This window comes from Argiope bruennichi, chromosome 10 (assembly GCF_947563725.1).
Source record: "Argiope bruennichi chromosome 10, qqArgBrue1.1, whole genome shotgun sequence".
NCBI classification, from domain to species: domain Eukaryota; kingdom Metazoa; phylum Arthropoda; class Arachnida; order Araneae; family Araneidae; genus Argiope; species Argiope bruennichi.
The window spans coordinates 65,995,369-66,023,175 of NC_079160.1; the positions used below are offsets into that span (position 1 = coordinate 65,995,369).

At 26.2% G+C, this 27,807-nt stretch overlaps 2 protein-coding genes across 3 annotated transcripts in view; both read left to right on the forward strand.

Annotated features, from left to right (window-relative positions):
• LOC129988373 (snRNA-activating protein complex subunit 4-like) overlaps positions 1-5,618 on the forward strand; it is a 73,225-nt gene extending 67,607 nt beyond the window's left edge. The window contains exons 22-23 of the mRNA XM_056096588.1: positions 426-550; positions 1,808-5,618. Coding sequence (XP_055952563.1) covers positions 426-550; positions 1,808-1,941 — 259 coding nt within the window. The 3' untranslated portion in view covers positions 1,942-5,618. The remainder of the gene's footprint in view (positions 1-425; positions 551-1,807) is intronic.
• A 6,319-nt stretch (positions 5,619-11,937) lies between these two features.
• LOC129989356 (snRNA-activating protein complex subunit 4-like) overlaps positions 11,938-27,807 on the forward strand; it is a 42,216-nt gene continuing 26,346 nt past the window's right edge. For both annotated transcript variants that reach the window (XM_056097846.1, XM_056097847.1), the window contains exons 1-11: positions 11,938-12,335; positions 13,665-13,702; positions 15,322-15,450; positions 16,773-16,892; positions 18,224-18,302; positions 18,642-18,723; positions 19,096-19,215; positions 20,504-20,576; positions 23,847-24,011; positions 26,003-26,070; positions 27,571-27,656. In XM_056097846.1, coding sequence (XP_055953821.1) covers positions 11,999-12,335; positions 13,665-13,702; positions 15,322-15,450; positions 16,773-16,892; positions 18,224-18,302; positions 18,642-18,723; positions 19,096-19,215; positions 20,504-20,576; positions 23,847-24,011; positions 26,003-26,070; positions 27,571-27,656 — 1,297 coding nt within the window. In that variant the 5' untranslated portion in view covers positions 11,938-11,998. The remainder of the gene's footprint in view (positions 12,336-13,664; positions 13,703-15,321; positions 15,451-16,772; positions 16,893-18,223; positions 18,303-18,641; positions 18,724-19,095; positions 19,216-20,503; positions 20,577-23,846; positions 24,012-26,002; positions 26,071-27,570; positions 27,657-27,807) is intronic.

Sequence of the window (27,807 nt, forward strand, 5' to 3'; positions counted from 1 at the left end):
TATGTTGTTGTTGTTGTTTTTTTTCCCTGTTCCTTTGCTTGAATTTGAAGCAATAAAAAAAAAGCTGTTGATCATTCGTCTTCTCACTTTAGCCACAATTGCACATGTCTTTATATTCGCTTAGCTTATTTCTTTTATATTTTATTAACCTTTTTTTTTTGGTTAATATTAACTACATTTCATTATTTAATCATTTTTTCTTGTCTCTTAAATTTGGACATCCTTTAGTGACCACCATAAACATATACATTTAGCAGGAAATGTTCTCCTGATGGGCACACAGTATATTGGACATAGATTTTTTTTTCCTTTTGTTTTTACATTTAATTCTATATAATCTTTCATTATTGATTTTAAAAAGTACAGTGATCTTTTTTGTTGTTGTTGTTTTAAAAAAGTAAAAGAAAATGATTGAATTATTTCAGAATAAATCGAAAAACTACGGCTAAAAAAAAGTCAAATGAAAAAAGTACAGTTTTACCAAGAGGCAAAAGAAAACGGTTGGGGAGCATTCACTCACGTAAAAGAAAAGTTGTTATTAAACAGGAACGTAAGTTGATTCTTTTAGATTTTGAATTATACCTAAAAGTTGTTTTGTATATGTAATTTTCTTGCTACTAAATACTTACCTTTTGGTATAGATCTTAATGAGAACATTTATTTAAACAAATGTGTATGAATTAATGTTTTATTTTTTTCAAACACTAATTTTTTTTTTTTTTTTTTTTCAATTTTGATCTCTTTCTCAAAAGAAATGGAAGGAATCCTTAACTTAAACTGTGACTTAACTTACCCTGTGACTTAAAAGACAGTTTTTAAGAATTTGATTTGCATTAAAGTTAAGCCATCTTTTGGAAAAGTTTTAACATGTGTTATAGGCATTCTTATCCATATTTTAGAAAATCTTAAGTAATGTAGTGTATAATTTTCAAAGACTTAATTTTATTTTCTATGTCCCCTTCTGGGAAAAAAAAAATTGGCCTAAACTTTATTTTTAAATAATATATAAGTATGGAAAAACCATATAAGTATGGAAGTTGTTTATTTGTTGTTGTTTTTTTCAGTTTTTTGAATAAAACAAAACAAAAATATTTTTTATTTTGTTATAAGTATGATGTTTAGACCAAAAAAAATTATAATCTTTTGAGCTACTTATAAATTGTTTTTAGAAGGCGAGTCGTGTCTTTTAGATTCCTGTAAAAAATTACTATTTTTGATATGTGGGTAAATTTGCATGTCTTATCCTAAAAAATTTCTAATTTTTTTCTGAAATTCATTTGGGACTTATATATTATCCTTCTTCTTCTTCTTCATGAGCACAACAGCCCTTTGCAGATCTTGGTTGGCTCGACCACACGCACTTTCCAGGTCCTCACAACTCCTTTCCAGTTCTTTATCCTCAGAACACTCAGGTCTCTTTTCACATCATCCAGCCATCTAGTTGGAGGTCTTCCTCTGGTCCTAGATCCCATAGGATTTATAAAAGTGGATATTTCAAGGTTTTCAGGACTTCTCCAGATATGGCTGAGCCATCTTAACCTATTACTCCAGATAACCAGTGTTATCTGTGGTTGCCTGTAAAGCTTGTATAATTCAAAATTGAATCTAGTTCGCCAACATCATATGTTATCATTATTAGTGTTTATTATTTTTATAACACTTATAAAACTTGAGAAAGAGTGTTTGTTTGCAGTTTATCTTTGTCAGAATTTCAAGGAACATTACAATTTTTTTTCTACTATACTTATATCACTTACTACTACTTTTCTACTATACTTATTATTTACTTTTTTTTTTACTTATACAGCGGAATCTGAAGACGATTCTGAGGTAATACCTGCAGTCACTTCACTGCCATCACAAACATCTCTTCGAAGAAGTCCCCGATTAGCTACTTCACGGGATCACTCATACAATGATGAAGAACCTATGCATGTGTAAAGTTATACATTTAAAAAGGGAAAACGCAATCACCTTAAATGTATATTTTCATTTGAATACTGCTCATTGTTTATTCCTCCTCCTCTCCCCCCCCCTTTTGTAATATTTGATAAAGGAAACATTTTTAATACCTTGGTATTTAACTTTTAAAAATATAACAAAATTTACTGAACATTTAAGAATTATGATTCATAATTTGTTTGTCGAGATGAAAATCTTTAAAGAATGTCTAATGCTGTGCCTAAGAATAGAACAAGTTAAGTGTACTAATTCAAAATTATCTACAGGAATTTTGAAAAAATGGTAAAATTAGAAATTTAATGTTAGCATCTATTCTTGATAGAATCTCCTATCTATAATAATTCAGCTAGTTTTACAAACCTATGTATTCCTAGAAAATAAAGACTTTTGGTTGGACAGGGAATCATTTATCCTGCATAGCTCTGAAAAGAAAGAATTCCATATAATTCATCCTTGAAGGGTCAAAAGAGATGAAAATGAAACAGAGCAAGATCAGGGCTGCTCAGAAAGTCTGGTTCTTTGAAATTCAAACAGGCTATAGTTGCAAAAATGTATCTTGTAGTATGTAAGTGACATTGGCATGAATCAACACCAATTTCTATGATAGTGGATCTCAGTATTTGGTGCAGATTTCAAAATTCATAACCAACAAATCAGTTCATGGGAAAATATCTTTTATTATTATTATTATCAGTATCCTCCCATAGAAATTTTAACTTATCTAAAAAGACGATGACCATGACTTTTTCTACTTTAGCTTGTGTCTTCCGTTTATTTAATAAGTTTCTTTTCCAAATATTGCCTTTTGATTTTCTGGCAATGATTTTGAAGCTAGCTATGCTTTTGTCATCTGCGATGATTCTGTGTAAAAATGCATTGGCTTCTTGTCAAATATCAAGATAATTGCATCTTTATTCTGGTCAAATATCAAGATTATTGCATCTCTATACATCCACATGATAGGCAAAGAATTATCAGGATAGACAAAATTATGATTTTATGCATCGTGTCTAGGCAGTTTACTAATACAATGTCTGAAACTTATTGAATCATTACCTTAGTTTGATGATTTATAGTTATCGACCTTCTGCTTCATATCTGTCCCACCATTTCAGAAATTTTTTTACCCAATTTGTAAACATTTTTCTACAGCAGAATAAAGCCTCTATTTTATCAGAAGAGCCTCTGATAAATTTGGCCTTCTGCAATGTCATCAGATCAAAAGAAATGATATCTCTTTGCCCTCATTCTTCCTTGCTAGTATGTTGATGGTTCTTACCAGAAAGAAGAAAGAAAAATAACAGTATCATGGTCAGATTTCACTTACATAACCATACTATTGCAAATTTTACATTAGTAAGCTTTTTTTTAAATAGCCATTCTTTTTGACTTTTTTTGATTTTGAAATTTTTTTGTACTGTACTTTTTTGTAATTTTGATATACTGTTGTAACATATTAGGTGTTTTTCTTTTAAACAATTATGTTACATTTGATTTGTTTTTATAATTCAAATTTTTATATAATAGGTTAATTTTTTATTGAATATGAATGATGTTAACTAGTGCTGTGACAATTTTTAAACTTCAAAGATAGGTGATTAATTGCAAAAATTTATGTTATTTTCCTATTTCTGACTGAATAATTTGCAAATCCTTTTTTTTAAAGTGTGCCAGAACTAGAAACATCTTTATATATATATAAGAAAACCGGTGAATATTACTGTGTATGAATATCAAACAGTACTAAATAAACTGAGATTTTAAAAAAAATTTTATTAAAATAAAATTTGTTATTTTTCTATTCATAATTGCAATAATTTGCAAATCATTTTTTAAAAAGTTTGCCAGAACTAGAAACATGTTTATATATAAGAAAACCGGTGAATATTACTGTGTATCATATCAAACAGTACTAAATAAATTGAGATTAAAAAAAGAATTATTATTAAAATAAAATTATTGCTTTCCTATTCATAATTGCAATAATATGTAAATCTTTTTAAGTTCGCCAGAACTAGAAACATATTTATATATAGAGAGAGAAAACCGATGAATAGTACTGTGTATGCATATTAAATAGTACTAAAAAACACCTTTTTTATTTAGATTAAATAAGTTTCCTTAAATTTTTATAAACATTTCTGCCTCAAAAGGTGACAAGGAAAATCATTTCATTTCGATAATTTGAAATATTTCTAATTTCATTTCTTAACATAATGCATTGATGTATTTTCATAGTAGCATGTAGGGGGTGGGAGCTCTATTAAGACAAAAGAATAAATATTGGTGAGAATTAACTTTTCAGGGAAATTTTTTCTAATTGTTACATAAGCATGTATGTAAAAAAGAAAAGAAATCTTAAAAGTTTTGAATTATTTTTTTCTAAAATGTCTCAATAAATGCATCAATCTAGTCCTATCCCAAAGATGAATATTTTGAATTGCCAAAATGATTTTCATTTTAGAACAATATGCATTTCTAGTTTTCTTAAGTTTAATATTTTTTTAACCATTTTCACTATTATAAAAAAATGAACTTGAATGAATTAGATAAAGATGACATTATGAATGATAAATTAAAAATATGCGTTTTTTGTTAAATAAACTTTTGTTTTGTTACGGAGGAAATAAATAAAACCTAATAAATCGTAGAAAATTATAATTTTTTATATAAATATATATGTGTACAAATAATCGTGCTTCAATAATAACATTTTTGTATTCAGATTTTGTAACAGTTTCCTTGTTTCATGAAAATTTAAGATGCCAGGATTTCCCTGATGCTATATACATTAAATTATTCTTGTCATTTATCTTTATGAATAAGCCATTATCTTCGTTAAATATAATAAAATCATTATGATAATCTAAAGTTATTAATTTAATTACTTTAAGCCTAAATCGATTTTGAATCTTATCTAATTTAACATGTTGATTGTCATAAGGTTAACATGTGTCTGTCTTCTATTTCCCCAAAGTTCTTGTATTTATCTTCATGAATAAACCATTATCTTCATTAAGTGTTATTAAATCAGTATGGTAATCTAAATTTAATTATTAATTTTTATTAATTACTTTAAACTTAAAATATTTTCGAATCTCATCTAATTTAACTTGTTGACTGTCATAAGCTTACCGTCTCCTTTCTGTTTACCCAAGGCACCATGAGACTGGTAGCTTCTCAACTTCATGTCTTTTGATCAGAATATGTTTTATTGATATCTTGATGTGATGCACATGATGAACTCTGTTAAATCAATTAACTCTTTGTTGTTAAATTTCTTTACATATTAGCTTGGCAGTCAATGTATTAAATTATCTGAATTATGTGAAGAATTTATTTTATTGTGTCAATACTTTATATTGGAACTTTTAATATTTATTGTAATGTGAAAATACTCTGTGCTGAAATTGTTGAATTGTAAAAGTTTCTTGATTTATTTAATCTAACCATTTTGAATTCTGTATCTCAAGTAAGGAATTACATCACTTTTGTATTTTTTTAAAATTCTGTTTGTAATGTTATATCATATAGCATTATTAATTGTTTATATGTAAACACTTCTTTTCTATGTAGAAGTCTGTAAATTGCCATTATTCCATGTGTATGTATATATGCAGTAATATGTAAATGTTTGAATTATGTAAAATATTTTTTGTATTAAAATGCTGATAGTACAAATCTTTGTCTTGTCACTAATTTCAGTATTGAGTAATCAGGATCTAAAGAAATAAAGAATTGCTTTGTAGAACTCTGATATATTATTTTATAATTCGTTGTAAATTTAATGGCTAACAAAATAATGTAATCCTATCCTATTTGATTTGCGTATCTTATTTGAAATCCCATCAGGAGTGCTTCATATATACAGGGTGATCAAGAAATAACAGGAAGTGTTCGAAGTCCTGTAACGTGTTATGTACTCGACGAAATATAAAAAAAATTGGCCACCATATACATTAAAATAAACGGTTCGATTTGTCTGGGAAAAAAAATATTAATACCAAAAAACGCCAATAGGGAAAATTCTGGCGCTGCGGTCGAAAACGCCATTATGTAATTTGCATATACGGATACTTTGTGACACGATATCTAGGATAAAAGGAATTGTTGCGGGAATTCAAATCGTACTGCAAGATTTTGCTCGTTGATGGCGTTGTCAATATGTGAACATGCCTTATTAGCCGAGCTGTTTTATCAACGGGATGAAAATGCCATTGCTGCTCTTCGTGAATACCGGCGGTTAAAACAGTTAGTTACATAGAGGACCGATGATTATAACAAACTTGTAAAAGTTGGTTGAAAGATTTGAAACAGCAAGAATTCTTAAGTGTGCAACCAGGCCGAGGACGATTTCTGGCTGTGGGGCTACTTGAAAGACGTTGTTACCAAGGGCATGTTCCTGACATTCCTACTTTAAAATATCAAATAATGTTACATGTCAGCTAGAGAGCCACAGTCGAAAGCCTCGTGTAATGCAATTATTGGAACATCGAACTGGTGGTCACCTTGAGCCAAATTTATAAGTTGCTATAATAAATGTTTTCATTGGTATTTGGCAGTTGTGTATTCTTTTTTCCCATATTATGAGCTTGCAGTGCCAGGATTTCCCCCATCGGCATTTTTTTTTACTTCTTTTTTTTTTTTTTCCCCCGCCAAATCGAAACCGCATACTTTAATGTGTATGGTGGGCAAATTTGGTCCAGTACATAACACGTTACAGAGCTCCGAATATTTCATGTTATTTCTTGATTACCCTGTATATACAGGGATGAGAAGTTTCCGGTGTTGTGATTGGTTCTTAACTCCCTGCTTAGCTGGCCGCCGATGGTGGGACTTGCTTCCTATGAGAGGGATTGTATAGTGATGTGATATTTAATATCGTGCCGGTTAAGATTCGACCATAGTTCCCCCCTTGTATAATTGTGATGTTGCGATCATTCAATTGATCCAATTTTTTTAGCCACTTTTAGTATCTTATATAAATACATTCCAAAGTATATAAATCGATTCCATCAATTGGAATCTAAAATATTTCCGATGTGTAAAAACTATTCTGCTATTAGAAAGGATAGTTCACATAAAAGAGTCTAGCCTCAATGACAAGTTCTGGACTTTAAAACTGAAGAATCATTGTCTCAGATTTAATTCCTTCAAAATATACCTGTGTTTATGGAATTAATGCAAGGCGTGCTTTAGGGGTATCAGCTTCCACTCAGCTTGTAGGGATGTCAAATACTAATCATAAATTTGGAAATTGTTTCACGTTACAGGGATGCCAAGTGGAATCTGGCGTAACTAGGGCAGGAAAAGCAAATCATGTTCTTTGGACATAGTTCCTAGGGGGTGCAAAGTCAAGGAATCAATTCGTTGTATTTACAAGAAAGTTTTCTGATAAGCTCTTATTCCCAAGATTTTTAAAAATTAAAATGGTTTCTTTAAAACATTTTTCATGCATTTGAATTTATAAATATTTTTCTTTTAAAAATTAAGTAATAATTCGACAATAAGAAGAATATATTTACATTTAAAAAAAATTGAAAAAAATATTAAAATAAAATTAGTAATATATTAAGTTGAAATATCTTTAAGTTACTAATTCAATTTAAATATATATTTTTTTCTATTTAAAAAAACACGTCTAAATTTAAAATCATTTCCTCCTAAAAATTAAATTATAATTGAGGAATTAAGATCATGAACATTTTATATGCATTAAAAATTAAAAGCATATTAATTAAAAATTATTTGTAAATTATAAAACATTTAAAAGCTGATTTATGCACAGTTGATGTTTTAGATCTGTCTGTATCATCAGAAGATGGAGAAAATAAATACTGAGATACGCATAGCAAGGATCAGGTTTCATTACTAAGTTAGGAGCATGTGATAAAACGATGTCACCACTTAGACTCTGCCTCCAAATAAATGTGCATGCAGTGTAATGGCGATATCCCGCCTTTTCTACCCAAAAGCCGGAAAAGTGATTATAAGTATATTTTTCAATGAAGAAAGGCTTTTACTAATCGATTGGCTATAAGCGGGTACTGCAGTTAACAATGACAATAATACATTGCGTAGGTTCAAACAATCAAGAACAAGTGAAGCGGATAGCTTTTGAATGGGATGGTATTTCTTCTGGATTATGCTAGGTTACGTGTGGCCAAGAAAATCCTCAAGCACCTTGAAAAAATTCCGCATTATACCAAAGGTATAGAAAGCAAAAACAAAGTTTTTTAAATGTTCATTATTCATCCAGAATGAAAACGATTAACACTCTAATTTTAAAAATCTTGGCGTTACCATTTTAACAAATCCTTAATTAGAAAATTTAATTCAATTTTAACTTTTATTAAAATATTAATAGAAACATAAGCAATCAGCTGAGAAAGGTGAAATTTTGTAAAAAGTGTTACTCTATGATATCTAATTTTAAAAACTCACAAAATGAGAAAAGAATTATTAAGCCTTGCAGAATGAAAGGGAAGGAGTAATCAAAATGGATGCTGATGGTCTTCAAATTGAGTTAGATTTTCAGGAGTGTTTTTACACAAAGAAAATTATTCAGTTTGTTTTAGATAACAGAAACAACTTATACAATATAGCCCAAATGAAAAAGTAAGAGAGCCTTAAAATAATAAATAAGCAAAAATCATAAACATATCTAAAATTGACGATAGTGAAGGAAACCTCGTTTGCAAACGAAATTCAACCAATCGTGCATGACTTTGGTAGTGACGTTGTTGTCCTGAATGGCTCGATTGACGCCAGCATGAAACTGTATTTGAACTGTAAACATATTTCCGAATCCCTCCTTCTCTGTAAAAAGACGACAAAAAAAGTTGTATGGTCGTGTGACAAAAAGTCGGTTTTGATTGACTTTATTGATGAAAAGCCGGCTGTTTGGAATCCACTGAATATTAATTATTAAAAAAATGTTATACGAAGAAATTCGTACAAAAATTATCAGAAGATGAAGAGATGCTAACACCCGTAAATAGTCATCAAAACCAAGAAAATTTATTTTTTGAATTAAAAAAAATTATTAATGTTTATGTGAACTGTCTTTTTTTTGGGAAATTTATTTGATCAGATTGAATCTTTAATTTTTTTAAATAATGGCAGAATTTTTGATTATATACTTTCAATTTCTAAAATATGTCAATCTTCTATACGATTAAAAAATTATTTATCTTCTCTGCTGATGTGAAAGTTAATAACGATCAATTCATTTTCTTACCACTAAAATATTGTTCTGAAAATTATATAGTCATATTTGAGGGAATTGTAAAATATGAATGATTCTATTACTGTTTAATGTTTTAATGAAAACATTTTTATTTTTAAAATTAATTGCACATCCAACCACAGAATCGCTTTTTTAGATATTTCAGTGTTAAATTTGATATCCACAATTTAATCTATAAAATACCAAACAGACTCATTATGCTATTATTAGATTTTTTATTGTACGTAAACTTATCATTATTATTGAAAAATTAACAAAATTGATGGGGCAGCAGTTTATCCCAGGACTAATAACAAAAACAAAACTGTTATAAAAATAAGTGTAAAAGTAAAAAAAAAAAACTAAAAATAGCGGCAAAAATTTATTATAAGCAGTAATAATATACGGAATGTATGAGCAGGAATCCCATTAACGAAATGAGTAAACTCCAGATATTCACAAAAAATGAGTCAATAAAGAGCAATAAATTAACGCTAAGTACACCCGTGTTTTTGGGTTCACTATACAGCAAATGCCTTCGTGACGTCGCAACATACGTTTTCCGTGCGCATTTGTCCACGAAAGTGTAAACGGTATTTGCCCGTCTGATAAGGCCTTAAGTGAATAAATTTAAAATAAAAATACAGATTCTGTGAATTATGAAATATATGATTTAAATTATGTTAGTTGAATTATTTAAACTATTATTAAATAATTTATAAAATATGGGAATATTTATTATTCATCTGAGTATGTTATATTCCATTTGAGAGATTCTGTAGAGCAATAATTTTTAATGTTATTTTTTTTAAATATATTGTTTAGTTATAACATATCACCATAATTAAATAATTGTATATGTAGGTAAGAAAATCATTAACTTTTAACTGTGGAATAAAGTTGCAAAATTTTTAAATAATTTTTTCAATATATATTTTTAAAAAATAAATAAAAGTGCATATATTTTTAGGGGATTTCTAAAATAAAAAATTATACTAAAATAAATCAAAATTTATATTAAGTCGAAAATATATTGAAAAGTGCAACTAAATTCATCAATCACTAAAACAGGGTTTTTATAAAGTTCCGCAGAATATTTCGCTCTGTTCTTTCTTTATGTTTATTTAATTGCTTTTGTTCTACAAATAACGACATGGTTTTTTTCTTTCTTAAATTCTATACATGGCGACGGCAATACATGTTGAATACTGTTTTGAAGCTGAAGCAAATCAACCTTTTTTCTTTTTCCTCCAAAAGATTCGATCGGAGGAATGAACAGTAGTGACATTTCGTTAACTGCGGACCGGATAAAGGAATGACTTCGATTCTGTTGCGGTACCTGTATCATAACGGAATCAACGACATTCCTTTTATCGTTCTTTCTGTGGACTATTTTCCCCATGGATCAGCCAAATTTGGAACCAATCTTTCACTTTGCAGTACCAGAATTGCGGTTCCAATTCGGAATGAATCGCACATCACTTGTAGGAACAGATTGTGAGTAACGCAACTCATCATCGCAAGTTATTGTGGTTCACACGTAACTAAATATTATAAATAATTATTAATGTTTTGTATTTGTTTAATTGTTATAATTGTTCATGTTTGTTTTTGAAGTAATTGCATCAAAAATATTTTATATATTATTTTTGTGTTAAATGAAACTATTTTTCTGCTGTTGCATCTGGCAACGAGATTCATATTGTAAAAAAATAAATAGAACGAGTGAGATGCTCGCCGTTGCTTGGATTTGACGTAGTTTGTGTTTTTATTTTAATTTCTTTTAAATACTTTAAATTGTTGGTCGTAATATCCTAAAATAAGAAATGTTTATTTTATGTATCGAGCGTTTACAATCTGCACATTAACATTTTTTTTTTTTTTTAAGTCACCGGGTCACCAATGTTGCTATTAGCGATAGGCGAAGATCGAACTCGCAACCTTTGGGTTCGTAGCCGAGTAACAAGACCACTAGACAAAAGAAATTTCTCATGTCTCGTAGCTGTTATCTGACTTATAAAGCGTCACCACACACTAATCTAGATTTGGAAGTTTGGAAATATCATTTGATTCCCTTTCAGATTAATGATGTGTATCCTCCAAAATATCTCTTGCTTTTAACAGAGATGCTAATCTAATTTACAAAACAAAACAAAATATTGGATGTAGAGGGCAATACATAAATAAACAAATGCAATATAACCACTAACCCCATTGCCACATATGCAATTTTATATATTTCCATGCTGTTCGATATTCTAAATTCAGGATATCAGTATGAAGCATCGTCAATATTATCTTATTTCTTTTGTTTAGTAACAAAAATACAAAATGTGCAAAAACAAATTGATTTACAGTATCTGTATTAACAATATAATCTTAATTATCTGTATCAGGAACTTAATATTTAATGTTATTTTCGATCTAAACGATGTAAATATGTCAAAAAATTGAAAATGTTTAAAAAGTAACCACTATGCCACATCAGATCACCTTTAGTTCTTAGAATTACGATTTGTTTTATCTTATTAGAATATTTTTTTATTGAACGGTGTCTTTATTCGAACTCTAAGTACTTCATTTCTGCAAAAATCTTCAGAAAAAAAAAAAAAAAAAAAAGGTTATAGGCTCTATAAGATTAATCTCTTCGTATTGTCGCATTCCCACAAACTGCTTACTAAGCCATCTAACTGCGAACATTAACAATGGCAAACAACTAAACTTCAATTGTTTTGTAATGTTTTTATTTGAGTTGAGCACCCGTTTTATTTGAAATTTGTTATGATCTTGTAGATAAAAATAAAAGAAATGACGGAAGCTAATGAAAATTTAAGTATTCAAGATTTTTTAGCTTCACTTCAGATTCCTTTCAATGAAAATGGGCATGAGGAAAATAAAGGAATAGATGAATGTTTTTCTGATGCGTTTGGAACTTCTCAAAATCCGGTTGTAAACTCTGGTAATCAAAATGCGGATAATTACAATCTGGAAGATTTAGATGAATATTTTTCTGATGGAATTGGGATACTTGATAGTTCAGATGTAAGCACAGATGATGAGTCTTGCAATGGAGAAAGTGAAGGAGAGAAATCCGAATGTTCGTCCGATAATCTAGGATCTTCCGACATTTCGGATGAAAATTCAGGTTTATTGTTTACTATTGATATATTTTTTAATAAATTGAAGCTGTTTTCATTTTAAAAGTAGTAATTAATTTTAAAGTCATTGTATTAGGAATAGAAAAGAAAAATTTGCTCTTAGAATAACATGCAATTTGATTTTTAAAAAAAATTATGTGAAAAAATTTAGTGGTCTTTACTTTACTTTTATACAACCTTGTAAGGAAAGAAATATGCCATTAGAACGTGTTAAAATGGATATATTAGAATAAGTAGCAATTTGATGTTACCTTAATGTTTTGTTTTGTAAATTATTGTTCCATTATTAAATGTTTCAATTTTCTTTTTTTTTTTCTTTTGAGAAAATCTGTTGCTGCTGCAAAATTGAATTTTTCTTATTGATAATTTGCTAAATTTCGTACTACTTGTAACACATAAAATAATTGATGGTTTGATGCCACTGTAATAATTAGTTAATATCCAGTCTCACAGGAATTTTAAAACAAGTAAAATATAATACTATAATAACAAAATAAAGCCTATGTTCTTGTGTTAAAAGTCCATTGGAGAGCTTTGATATATGTTTATATTTTTCAACAAATACTATTATTATTATAAAACATGGTTAAGATGTAGAATATAGGCATATTTGATACATAAGCAAATGCTTTAGTTTAGTTTTTCAAGTATAGTTCGTCATATAAAGTTTATCAAAGGGACTCTTGTGACAATTAACTTTAGGGAAATTTGATGATGAAGTATGTTAATAAAAAAAAAATCAATATTCAGATTTTCTGATAACTCACTTTTAATGAATAAAGTTTTGCAGAATCTTAGAAAAATTAATTATAAGAGAAAATTTAGAGTATCATCTCATCCCTAAAGAATATAAATTGAAAAGATTATGTTTTAATTATTAAAAAGATTTGTTTGATAAAAGATTTTTTAATGCATATATATTTTTATCTACTTGTTTGTATCCTTCCAGAATCCATTAGCTTTAAGTGGTTTCTTAATCTATTTAGTCAGAAATCTACATTTCATTGAAAATGAAACTTTGTAATGAGATTCATCCTAAAAGGAAGAAATTAGATGTGGATTTTATATAAAATTATTTATTGACATTGGATTGTAATGATATTTTCTATCCCATACATCTTCTAAGCATAAGTTTATTTATTTTTAAAATATATATCCAGCCTCTTAATTTACAATTCAAACTTACAAATTTTTTATTAGCTTCTTTGAAAGTACTCCTAAAACTTATTACATTGAATTATAAAAAATAAAGTGCATTTGATTTTTTTCAAGTGATTATATATAAAACTTTATTTTTATTTAATTTTGTTTTTCAGACATCTTAGATGTTCCCTCAGAAGATCATGAAAATGCTGTAAGTTTTTATTTTTATGGTTTAAATGTGCTCTTATTTCTTATTATATTGCATCTAGTTTAATTTTGATATAAAAGATTAATGTTTTCAAAATAAAGTTACACAACTTTGAGTTGCAGTGCAAATAACATGTGTGACATATCAGCCCATTTAAAAATTTTCCTCTCCACATAATTGAAAAAAAAAGTTTCACTCACCATCAGTTTAATTTACATCAGGCCCATTTATATGTTAGAACTCATGATGTTCCTATTCCATAACCTGTTCAGTTTTAATATATGATGCTACTGTAAGTTCATGAAATAAGAGGAGAAAAGCTATGAATTTTATTCAGAATTGTATTTTAAATTGGTGTATTTATTCAGTGGATTTCAAATAAATCTTGCTGTTATATGATTAAACATGCATAATTTTTTTGTTCTATTTTCCGTCACAAATTTTGTATCAAAATTTCCTTTACAATTTTTATATTAAAAATTTTCTTATACATTTTTTTTTTTTTTTTTTGATCTTTCCAAATTTTTTAAAGCCTAAATGCTGGTAAAGAAAGTATATTTCTACAGTGAACATGAATGTAACAGCTCCAATTTTACCTATTTTATTTTACTGTTAATATAGAAAATTGAATTAGAATTAGCTTAAATAATATCTTAATGATAGAATTTCTTCATTAATATATTTGCTATATTAATGCAAATTATGCTGATAAAGTGTATGGTTCTTCTGATGTAATTTAAGATAAATTATATATATTGAAACTCTTTGTTATATCAAAGTTTTCATTTATTATTTTTCCTTTCTGTTAATGTGACAATTTCATTTTTTATACAAAAGTATGAAATATAACATCTTTTAATCTAAAATTGATAAAATGTTTTACTTCCTAAAGTTGAAGTATTTATATGGATAATGTATATTTTGGCTAATATCATCATCTTGGTATCATGATAATACATGATACCAAGTCTATAATCTGATATTATAACATTGGAAATTCCCATGCCTGATTACCAAAATTTGTTACAGTTAGCCTGTATTTTAGTTCTTATTGTGCTAATAGAAAAATGCTTCTCAGCCAGTGAAAACTTTTAATTCAAATTTTTTGAATGAGCTTCAAATTAAATTTGATTTTTAATTAACTTAGATCAAGGGGTGAGGGAAGGAAAGAGAAAAAAAAATATTTTTATTTGTCAAATAATCATATTTTAAATCATAATTTAAATGCTTTGTTTCTTAAATATAAAACATTATCAGCAAATTGCATTATATTATCTTCATTTAGTCCCATATTCTTTCTTTATTTGATTGTTAACATTGAATCTTACAGAATCTTCTATTGATAAAAAAATTAATTTCTATCCATTAATCCTATTCAGAGAAATCTATAGTATGCCATTATATGTTTGTTACTTCTATTTCATTCAGTAACACACTGCCACAAACCTTTTTATTAAAGATTTCTCCTGACTTACACAGCCATTTACCATGAAAATCTCTGAGCTCTGCCATATGGAATAAATAAAAATTATGTTGTTAATTATTTTTATTTGCTCTTATTGATTATTTAAAAAATATTATTTATTAAAAAAATATTTATAAAAAATATGTTTTTCTTGTAGCTTAAAGACTTTCCAAATGACCTTAAATTCCTCAAGTCTTGTTTATCAGCAAATAGAAAGCTTAAAGAAAAACTTACAGAGGTTTTAGAAAAGATAAGAAATTCTTTGGATGAAAATGAGACTCTGATGGTAATTGTGTATATAATTATTATTAATTTTTTTATACTTTAATTATTTTTGGATGTAATTTTACACATCTGTGGCAAACATCTTGAAAAAAAAATTAAATATATGGATTAAAATTGTATATATATGTATATTGTAATCAAGATTAATTGTTCTCTTTCATTTAAAAAACAACAACAAAATGTCAGTTTTGTTCCAAGTAAAAATATTGTAAAAATATTTTTATTCGTGTAGTGTTTTTTACAAACTTTATTTAATTTTAGAGCTATTAATGTAGTCAGTTGGAAATTCCAGCAAAAAAAAAAAAAAAAAAAGCTTGTATCTTGCTGCAATTTAAATTACTTAAAAAATTAATGTTAGTATACATTTAGTAAGAATAATCGATTAAAGATATGATAAACTTGGTCTGTTTCTATTTTGACAGATCTTTCAAAACTTGTTTCATTTTTATGGTTTTTCTGAATGTTCAAAGAAATGGAAATAATTTTTGAGGCATTGTAATATTATTTTAAATGTTTATACAAGTGAATATTTGAAGAAATAAAAGTCAGTTTTCATGCAACCTACATTTACATTTAAGTTATTGCATTTTTATTTTTATTTAAAACTTAGATTTAAAAATAAATTGAAGTATGTCTTAATTAATTGCTCATATTCTATTTTGTTATTTCTTTATTATTCATATTTTCTTTTGTTATTTTTTTTAATATTGTCATTCTAAATTAACAAAATTTTAAGAAAATAATTGTATTTTTTCTCTCTAACTTATACAAAAACCATGAATAAAAAAACTCATAAAAAATAATGGTTTGGTTTTCAAACAATTTATTAATCTTTAGACTATCCATAGAAAATGATAATTAATTATTTTTTTCGTCATCATCATATTTGGCTAGACAGCCTAAGGTGGCCCAGTGCCTTTCTCTGAATTCTGTTCCACCACATTCTATTTTTGACACTTGTGTGCCAATCATTATCCATTCTAAATATATGAGTTGCTCAGTTCATCCGATTTATTTTTAGGAACTTTATAATATCTGGCTCTATAGATTTTATATAGCTCAAGGTTAAATTATCTTCTCCAAACATTGTTGATTTCTATCCCACTAAAAATGGCTAGCAGAATTTTTCTATTGAAAATGGCTATTTTATTTACCAGCTTTGGTCAAAGTCCATGTCTCTGAGCCATAGTTAGTATTAGTCTTATTGAGGTTTTATATAGTAAAAATTTTGTATTTCTTGATAGTAGTGAGGATTTAAAAAAATTGTTTTATTCTGTAATAGGCTTTATTTGCATTCATTTTAATTACAATTTTTTTTATTAGAAAAAATTTCAGGAGGCAAAAGCTGATGAAATAGCTAGAAGAGAATGCAGAGAACCACTGCTTGCAACCAGGGCTCTCTTTTTATCTCCATATTTTGCTGAGCCTGGACCCATTGGAATTGTAAGTATATTTATAAAGTATGATAACTGTAATCATTTTGTACTATGATATTTTCTATACTATTTTTATGAGCATTTAGTGTTTGGTAGATTTTTTTAATGGACTATACCTATTGTGATGATTCTTATGACATAGGTTCAGGAAAGCATAGGTTCAGGTATTGCATTTTATTTCAGTTATCTCTTATTATTGTTGTATTCTGATAATCTTCTTTTATATTTCTGATGAAATTCAGATAATGTTATATGATTAATTAAGATTTTATACATATTTTACATATGTAACAGTCATTCAAATAATATTGTATCAAAAGTCTCTGTTCCATTTATAATCGTACCTAATCCTTTAATATTAAAGTTTTTATTGCAGTTAAAAGACTTTTAAATCACTGTTAGAAGAAGATAATAAAACTATTTTACAATCCCTAGTACATCTCCCAACTATATCTGCAAAGAATATCACGTTATAGTATTACTAAGATATTTTTCTTGAAAGAGAATGTCAATGAACATATGTTCCAGGAAATGTTTTGGAAGTGATTCCTTCAGTTTCAAACTATTAGTGATAATTTTGTATTTTAACTAAACTTTTGGCCCTCTTGAGAGATGATTCTCAGTCACCACTTGCTTTGTTGAGATAACTTGAGCAAAAATGCCCTTGGGTATAAAGGGTTAATGGAATATCACCACAATGGCATTAAAAAAAAAACTGGAAAGCCTCTTAGGAAAAGTTTTCTAATTATATTTAACTGTGCATAAGGGCTCAAAATTTGCGACTTCATTTATAGTCACCTGTTTCCTTGGCTTGAATATTGTGAATTTTTTTATAGATTTTGCTTATCTTCCATCTCTGTCAGTAAATCTGATTTATCTTAAAACTATAATCAGTATTTTCTATTTGCAATGCATCATTGATAATACACATGATACTAATATTTGGCTTCTATTATCATTATTTGATTGGAACTAATGCTGATGTGGGAAGGCTTGGCATTAATATTTGATGCCTGTTTATATTATGTTGCCAATATTTGGTGTTAACATAATGCAATATAACTGATTGGTGCAATGTAACTGAATGTGCAGTGTAACTGTAAAGTAAAATAATTTAGTATGGATGAATCAGTCTGTCTTATAGATATGTGTCAAACAGCTAGTTAAAATCACATTAAATGTATAGAAGCAACCATGCGTAACTGAAGTATATGTTGAAAATTTTAATGAAGATGAAGATTGCTGATACATCCATAAAAAAATAATTTTAATTTTGAAATACATGATTTTTTTTTTTTTTTTTTTTCTGATTTGAACATTTTGCTTTGTATTTTATAGTGTCCCCCTCAGAATGAAGATACTATAGCTAAATTAAGAAATAATGACATTACTGCTTATTATCATCCACCTAATCCATGTAAGTTTGCTTTATCATTTAAGTTTTTTTTAAACAAGTAATAAAATTTTCATAATATATTTTTAAAAATGTTCTCCCTTAGAAACTCTTACTATAATCATTTTAGTTAAATGTTGTTAATATAGGTTTTTCACATTTAGATGTTATCAATTCTCTGAAATAGAAGTGCTTTCAGTATATTTGCATATTTTATTATGCATTATTTCATGAATAAATAATTGTGATGTGAGTTATTTTTAAAAAAATATGTCTTAAAAAAACTGATTAATATTTTTTTATCCTGTGAAAATCTTTGTTACTGAAAAATATGTTCTCATGATTTTAAATTGTATTATATAGGGTCTAGCTATGAAAAATCTAAGCTTTTGAAATCTGTTTATGAAGTTTCTTTGGATTATGCTTTAAAACCATACACCCAAAGGTATGATGATTGTCTATTTCTTTTATTAAAACTGAGTATTTATAACATTGAAAAAAATTATCATTGATATGTTTCTATTAGATATATAATGTGCAAATAATTCTCTGTTAAATAAACATGTTGTATTTTTAAATAATTTTTTAATTAAAAATATTAATATTGATTCAAAAGAATTTAGATCTTTTTTTGTATTTGGCTGTAATGTCCATATTATTTATAAAAAGAGCATATATATTGATTAAAGAGTATATTTCAAATTAAGATGATCTATTACTTCATAACAAATAGTTCTTTGATTTTTTTAATTACATAAAAATTTATTATCAAATTGTTTTATTTTTTTAAAAATTATCTTATATTTCTATTTTCCAGGCTTGATTTTTTGAAAGACAAGATAAAGGAGCAGCGAAAAAATGGGTGCCTTATAAAATATCAAGAAATTGAAATGAAAGAAGAAATAGCACGCATTAAGTACAATATAAAAGAAAAGTGGTAACTAATTTTGATAATTAGAAATAAGCATTAATTTAAATATACTTACTTTTTAATTTTTAAGTTTTTGTTGTACTACAATAAGCCAAACATTTACTAACATATAATTCACACATATTACAATAGTAAAATACTAGTGAGAAAAATTCATCATTCAAAAATCAAAAGCATATTTAGAAATTACAAACATTACACATTCTTAATGTGGATTCATTGATTATCTTATCAGATTCATTTTTTGTTTGTTTAAAGCCTCTATCACGTTTGGAAATAGTAGTTTTTAAATAAAGGCCAATGTTTTATAAGTAATCATTCTGTTGATTATTTTTTCCCAAGAGTTCTTGTAAATAAATATATCAAGTATTACCTTGCTTTTTCCTTTACAAGAATCTAGAAAATAGGGGTGTAAATTTTGGGAAATCATATGTATAAATATAAATGCTAAAAAAGATTTCGCAAATTGTCATTATAAATATTATATAATATTTTGCTTTTATTCCTTACTGAACTCAGATGTTTGATGTAAATTATTCTGATACTTTGCAATCCTACTTACTTGCTTCTTAATAGATTGGCAATTAAAATATTTTTCAGTATACTCTTTGAATTTGGTTATGTTTCTTGGTATGAGTACAAATTTAACTAAGATGCAGAAAATATTCTTTATTTGCATGAAACATGTTTATTCCATATGAAAACAATTACTATGCTGTGCAAAAATATATGATCAAAAACTGATTTTTGTTTGCATTTTCTTTGTCTTTTATGTTCATGAAGGTTATTGAGATTATTTTCACCTACTAACAATGCCACAGTTATTTCAACTTTTTTTTTTGTGAGCTATAATGATATTTTACTGCAATTTTCCTTCATTCAAACTGTTTGTTGTAATATTAATGACAGGAAGCATAAGATTTTATATGTGTAAACTCCAATAGTTTAATATGGTATTTGTGTATTAATTGCATATCAGCGATTAGTTGTAAAAGATGTCATGATCATTTCTATCAGTGATTAATAGCCAAAAATCTATAAATATACTATGTTAGTCTATTAACTATGTTCACCAATGGCATGCAGTTAATATACAGGTATCTTTAATATGTTATAAATATAGAAAATCTGAGAGGTCTAACAAAAAAAAAAATATATATATATATAATTGATGGAAAAAATGTGAAAGATGGGAACATAAGTACAGAATACTATATATATAATGGTATGAATGGCTTTTTTTTTATGTGTGTGTGTTTGCTTTTGTGTATAATTTATTTTTCTTTGTGAATAGTAAAAAATCAACTAAAGAAATCATCAAAGAAGCCGGAGAAAATATAGATTGGATGAGAATTTCAGCGCAATTTGTAAGAAAATTTTCTAAATGTTTTTTCTAATAAAAAATATTAATTTTATTTTATTTATTAAAGTACACATTTTTTATATTATTTTAATGTTATTTAATAATTATATATATTTAATTTTTTTGTGTGTTATCAATATAAATTACTAATTTATAATCTTGCTTTGAAATTTTTCTGATATTAAATTCACAATCAGTTTTATGTAATCAAAAGAAGAGGGAATAAAAAATAGCAATGCATATTTTCAATTTACTGTATGAGTTTTGGATATTTATACTTATTAATAAACTCTTCTAATTTTGAGATTTTAGGTTAAATCAAATGATTTTTCTATATGAAGTTTTAAGAGACCTGAGATATATAAGTCGAAACAAGCCATATTTTATTATATTAACATTTTTAAAATATTGTTGAATAAAATGTGGTCCATTCATAGCTTTAATAAAATACTGATTTTATTGAATTAATGTATGGATGTAAAATTAATTTATCTGTGTTGGACATATTGAAAATAGACATTTGTTTTGCCAAGAATCCTGCCTTTTCAGATTGTGGTCATATATTAACCGAATGCCTTGATTTCATCTTTGATAGTTTGACATATTTTCATGATACTATTTTGAACTTACCAGACAAGATGGAAGAAAACACCAATCTTAAACTGTTTGATATTTTAAAAAAAAATCTTTTTTTTTTTTTTTATCACACCATTGAAATATTAGTATATTACTACATTCTAAGCTGTTTTAAAAGGCCCATTTTTTTATACTTCATTCATTATGTTAAATATAATTAATGTAATTTTTAAAAGAAAACTTATATGATTTTTTTCATTCAATTCCTGATAGGCATGAGCTTTGAAATTTTGTCAATTTATATATTTGCAATAACAATAAACTTTAATATTTCCTATATTTAATTATCAATTAATATAATTAATTATTTTTATTTTTTAACTATAGTACCAACTAGTAGTGTAATTGAGGGGGGGCAAAAATGATTTCAGAGGTTTATTATATTTATAATAATGATAAATTAAGAACTAAAAATGTAGAAAAATATTTTAAAAATTCTTCTATTTAGTATAAATTAAAATGTGCTTTTAAAATTTTTATTATTATTTATATTTTTACTGTTTCTCTCCTTGTAAGCTGTTAATGACTGATCATTTTATAAACCCTGTCTGTGCGGCAGATTAGATCTTGTGTCTAAAATAATACTATATCATATCTCTTTTCCTAAGTTTTAAAGAATTTTAGTAATATTATTGTAATTTTAAATGAAATTTAATTAACTGTATTGAAATTTGGCTTTTTACATGCATTTAAGCTTTTCCTATGGTGGAAGTTCTAAATTTCTGATTGAAATATTTGGTATTTTATTTCACTATTTGTATTTTTAAATACTTTTGAGATGATTAAAATATTTTTTTACATTACTTTTGAAAGCTTTAGATTTTTTTTTTCATAATGTTTCTTTGTTTTGTTATAATTCTCTATATATGTTTTCATAATTCATATTCATGTGTTTTGTTATATTTTTTTCAAGTGTAATATTTAATATTATTTTGTAATCATATTCTCGACCTTTTTTTTTTTAAAAAAAATTTTTTTTAAATTTCATTGTACTTTTGTGTATGTGCATTTCATTTTTTGATTTTTGCTTTTGGAAACTATCTTGTATTATGTAATTTGCATTAATATTTTTAAAATTAACTTATTAATTTTCCCAAAACTTATTTACCCTTTATTAGACTTTCATAACAATTCTAGATTTTTAATTCTATTTTTTAATTTCAATATCTATTAAATTTATACTTAATTTCTTTAAAATGTAAGCTCTTTTACCCTCCCAATATAGCTATTTTGAATTCAAACAGATGTTATTTCATCATGGTTTTAACAGCTAAAATTAGTAGATTGCCTTCATGAAAACTAACTTTTAACCTTTGATGATTCATTTATAATTATTATAAGGAATAAAAATAAACCAGAAAAAGAAATTATGTATATTAAAGCAAAAGCAAAACAAGTTTTTCTTATTTTCATATTATAGATGGTAACATGATTAAGAAAATTATATAACAGATTTGATTCTGGTGTTATTTATGTAGTAAGATTATTCATATATTAATATTACATAGATCTTGTATAAAATATGATTGTAGCATATTATGATATACATAAATTTAGTCTTTGGGTGGATGTATCATATTATTTAAATTAATTTGCAGGGACTAAATTTGTCATGAAGATAATTTATTGTTTTCATGCACATTTAATTACATGATGCTCTTATATTTAATAATTTATTAAATATGACTAATGTGCATTAATTTTGAGCCATTCGAAATATTTTTTTATATAATTTTATATTATTTTTGCATAATTTTATATATTTTTATAATATTTTACGACCTCGATTTTAACATTTGTTGCATACAGGATTGATAAAGTCCTCATCCCATATCTCAAACAGTTTAGCTCACGATATCTGTCACTTTATTTAAAAGTAAACCTTTCTGTCACATAAGGTAATTAAGAAGATGGTCAATTAAAAAGATAATTTTACACTTGTAGTACACTTGTCCTGTTGATTTATATAGCATATGGAATTTAAAAGATGTGTTAACAAATTGTGACTTTTTTTTTTTTGCTGCAAATAAAATAAAAATCTTTGTTGCCTTATATACTTATTTATTCTTTTGTTGATTATGCATGTTTCTTTTATAATTGAATTATGTATATACATAATTATTTCAATATACTCAAATTTTGTATTATTTCTATAGCCTTATTCTGTCTCTCTCTCTGTGTGTGTGTGTATATATATATATATATATATAATTTTTATAATGCACATGTTCTGTATTTTAGGTTAGTATTTGATTATTTTCCTCAGTATATATTTTATTTTTCTGTACAATGCTCTTTAGACTTGGTATTTATAAAGGCTTATTATGTATTATTTGAAAATATATTAAATTATTTTAAATGCATTTCCCTTTTAAAAACAGATTTGCATTATTGGGTGATAAGAACAGATACAAATCACTTGATTATAAAAAATGGTATACATTAACTAATATTTTAACACATTTTCTTGCATTACTTGCTACTTTGTTGTAAAGGAAACTTTTTGATCATAGAGAGATTATAGATTTGATTCTGTTTTAGCAAAATTTTTAAAAATATCTAATGATGAAAGTAATAGAGAGTAATTTTAATATCGTCAAACATTTGCTCTAAAAATTCTTTTTGATGTATATCATAGTTCGACGGCCGTAGAAGCGAAGAAGACTGTGAATTCATGTGGAATAATTGTCTAAATATTTTTGTTAATAAGAAACCATTTTCAACAGCTGAAGATAAAAAGTTGAAAGAGATTGCTAAAAAGCATCATGAGAGAAATTGGGATTTGATTGCTGAAGAGCTACAGGTTAGTAATTTTGAAAATAAATTACAAATTAAATGCTATTAAAAAACATTGTCACAAAGGACCATGGGACACATGAATAGTGCATCAAACACAGGCAGTTCACAGTTCCAAATTTCAATGCTGCAAATTTAGAAATAAATAAATAAATTAATTAAAATAAAATAAAGAATGCTTGCCACTTTTTTGCTTTTGTTTCCTAATTATTAATGAACACTTAGTAAATTCTGCTAAAATTTATGTTGCATTTTTATCAACGTACATTTACTCAGAGAAAACTGAATTAACCTTCCTTTTGGCATGGATCATCTCTCAGATCACTTTGATATATTTTCCATTTCTTCTTGGAATTGGTTGACATTGCTTTTGTGCCCTTTAGGCTTTCTAGAAGTAGAGATTACTTAAGTGTTGGCTTTAATTACTCAAATCCAAAGGTCAGAAAAAATCATATCAGGATTGAGTCATTAGTTATTTATCTTTGTTTATGAATTTTTATTGACATATTTTTTATTGTAAATTTTTATACTTTTAAATATGAAACAAATCATATTAATACTTGAATGTAAGAAATTTTGAATGATTCTTTAAAATTGAATGACAAATGCTTAAGCTTTTTGATTTTTTTTTTCTGGATGGTTTGTAATAAGTACAATATTTGTGGTAAAAATAATCTGTGAAAAATTTATGGAATAGCTTTGTAGCTTTATGGGAATAGAATAAATATGTTTTATGCATTTATTAAGAAAAATGGATGTTTAAGGTATAGCAAATAAGAGTATATTATATGAAAAATTGGCTTATTTAATATCAGCCTAATGATGACTTAAATAACTTTGCCTAATGATGGATTAAAATTAATTAGATCGACTTACAAAGCCCGAAATGAATACAGGTAGCAACTATAATTATAGTTTTGCATTATATTTATAAATAAAAATGGTTCATGAAAATAAGTATTTATTTTTTGTTTGTTTTCTACTATCTTTCATAAATTATTGTTCAAGCTGTGTTAATTCTAAGCTTAATCAAAATGCACATGTACATGGCCAAGTGTACCTCTGAACCAAAGGACCACATAGTTCCTTTTGAATTAATAAGTAAAATTTTATACGTAATTCAAAAATATCCTGTAAAGCTATATAATTTATTAATAAAGCCTTAAGATATACGTACATATTGCATATTTCATTTATGTGATAGTGTCCATCAGTATGTGAAAGATGATCATGTATGTGATTCACTCATTTTTATGTATAGCTTGGTTAAGAGATGACTATTTATCATAAAATTGCTTAGCTTTTTAATTTTTAAATTTAACACATTCCAGTTTTAACTATTGTTTAATGATTGAAAATATTGCTTAATTAATTTGTTATAATTTAAAAAAATATTTTTAACTTGACCTATGAATTTACTTAACTTCCAATTTGATGCATTCTGTTTGAGATTTTAATTCCTGTCTTAATATAAGGGACATTTATGAGATTGAAACATTTCTAAGTCATTTTTGCATTTTAAAGTACTTAATACTGTCACTTGATTGTAGATTTAAAACTCTAAATTCAGTAATCTAATGTGCATCAGATTCATCATTGTATATGAAGGAATAATAATTCTATTATATATTTATTTCTAATTCTTCTGATTATGGTAATATATACTTGCTCAGTTAAAATATTTTTTAAAAAATAGAAATTTATGATTACTTAAAATAGAATGAAATATATAAATGATCATAAATTCAAAATTTTAATGAAACGTTAATACAACTTCCATGTGTGCATCATCCTCTCTTGTAGGTCTTTTGCTATGGATAGTTACCTTTTCAATCCTGGCATGTATGCTTATATTATTTGACATTCAAATTCTGTTCTTAGAACATTTAAAAATTTTAATTTCAAAATTGATTAAAAAAAGTTTGTTTATTTTAGTTTGTTTTTATGTTAAAAATATCATTCGAAAATGTATATAATTTTTGTCATTTTTATTTTCAGACTGGACGAACTGCTATTCAGTGTTGCATTAGATATCAAAGTACCTTAAATAGAAATATGATAAAAACGTGAGTATCAATAAAAATGTAATTTAAAACTAAATTTTTATGGACATTAAAACTTGATGCATCACATTCATCCTTTAATGCATTCAATGATATATCAGAAATATTTCCACATATGTTCACTGAAAGTGAAATAACTAAAACATGTACATTAAGTCGTACAAAAATGCCTTACTTTATTTGTTAAGGATTAGCTTCATGAAATTGATGGCTGAAAAATCTGGAGAAATTGTTGTCCAATTACATGAATTGGCAAAAATATATAAATAAAAAAAGTAAAGTATAAATAGTAAAAGTATAATCTTGCTTTGTGATGTTTTTTTTTTTTTTTTTGTTAAGTGATTGTTAATATGTATAATGATGGCAAAAATGCTTTGTGTTTTATTTCACTCGAGTCCTTAATTTTGTGATTTACAATTAAAGAACATGAGAGGTAATATATCCTCAATATTTAAATTCTGTCTTGCTAAATTTTAGATAATAAATAAAAGATAAATTGTTTCTTTTCTGTATGTAAATATAAGCCTTCTTTTAACATGCTATTATTTCAAATAATGTTAAATTTCCTTTACTTGTTTTTTCCACTCCTTAAAACCATATTCAATTATAACTTGCACATGAGTGCTATTCTTGCATTTTCTCATATCTTAAATATACATACAGGGAATTTTTTTCTCTAAATTTGAGTGGCAACTGTGAAATTAGAAATGAATTTTATATGAAAGAAAATTAACCGTGGAGTATTGAGATATCATATGAAATCAAAATCATTAGCTAATATTTTTATACCATGTTCACATTTTTAAATGCTAGAAATATAGCTTTCACTATTTAAAAACTGATAAATGATTTTTGTTTCTTAATTACATTTTTTTTTTTTTTTTTTGCTGTGAAAGATTTGAATGTGTTGGATGTATTTTGATTTATGTAAAAAGCATCATTCAGCTTCCAGTTTATATTGCAGATGTAACTATTTAATATTTTTGTACTAATATATATATACATAAACTGATATATGAGCTTCTAGCTATCACATTGTTCACAGAAATTGATGATATCTAAGTATAAGGTATTTTGAAGTACCATTCAAGAATCATATAAAAATTACAGTTAAACTTTTAACAGTTATAGTTACAGGTTAAAAAAAATTTCAAACAAATCAAACTTGTTTCCTTCATTTTTTATATGCTTTTAAATTTGTCCATACTTAAAAGTTTTTGTATTTGATTTGAAATAAAGTTAAGTGATTTGAGTGGAATGCAATGTTTCAGTCTCAGAATGCATTGTTTAATCTTTTTAAGCCTGGTGGGGCAACTAAGTACATTTAAATCAATGTTCTTTTTAATTAAAAAGCTTTTTAAAACTTTTATGGAATTACAATATTTGAAATTAAACTGTATGAGAATAGTTTTGAATTTTATTTTCCTGGAATCTTTTTATTTTTTTAAAAATATACTTTTCATTTTTTCTGTTACTTATTCCTACTTTAAATCTTGATATTAGGGGACCCTTTACGCCTGAAGAAGATAAAAAATTGCGAAGGGTGGTAGAAGAACTCAGAATTGGAGATTTTATTCCTTGGATTCAAGGTTAGCCTTTTTATGTGTGTGTGTGTGTGTGTGTGTGTATCCGAAATCCATTCAAGTGTTTATAAGTTGACTTATTATATATAAATCTGCATATCTGTATTTGTCTCCCTCTCTTCTCTTTCTATATATACAAAATTCTCTCCACAGCAAA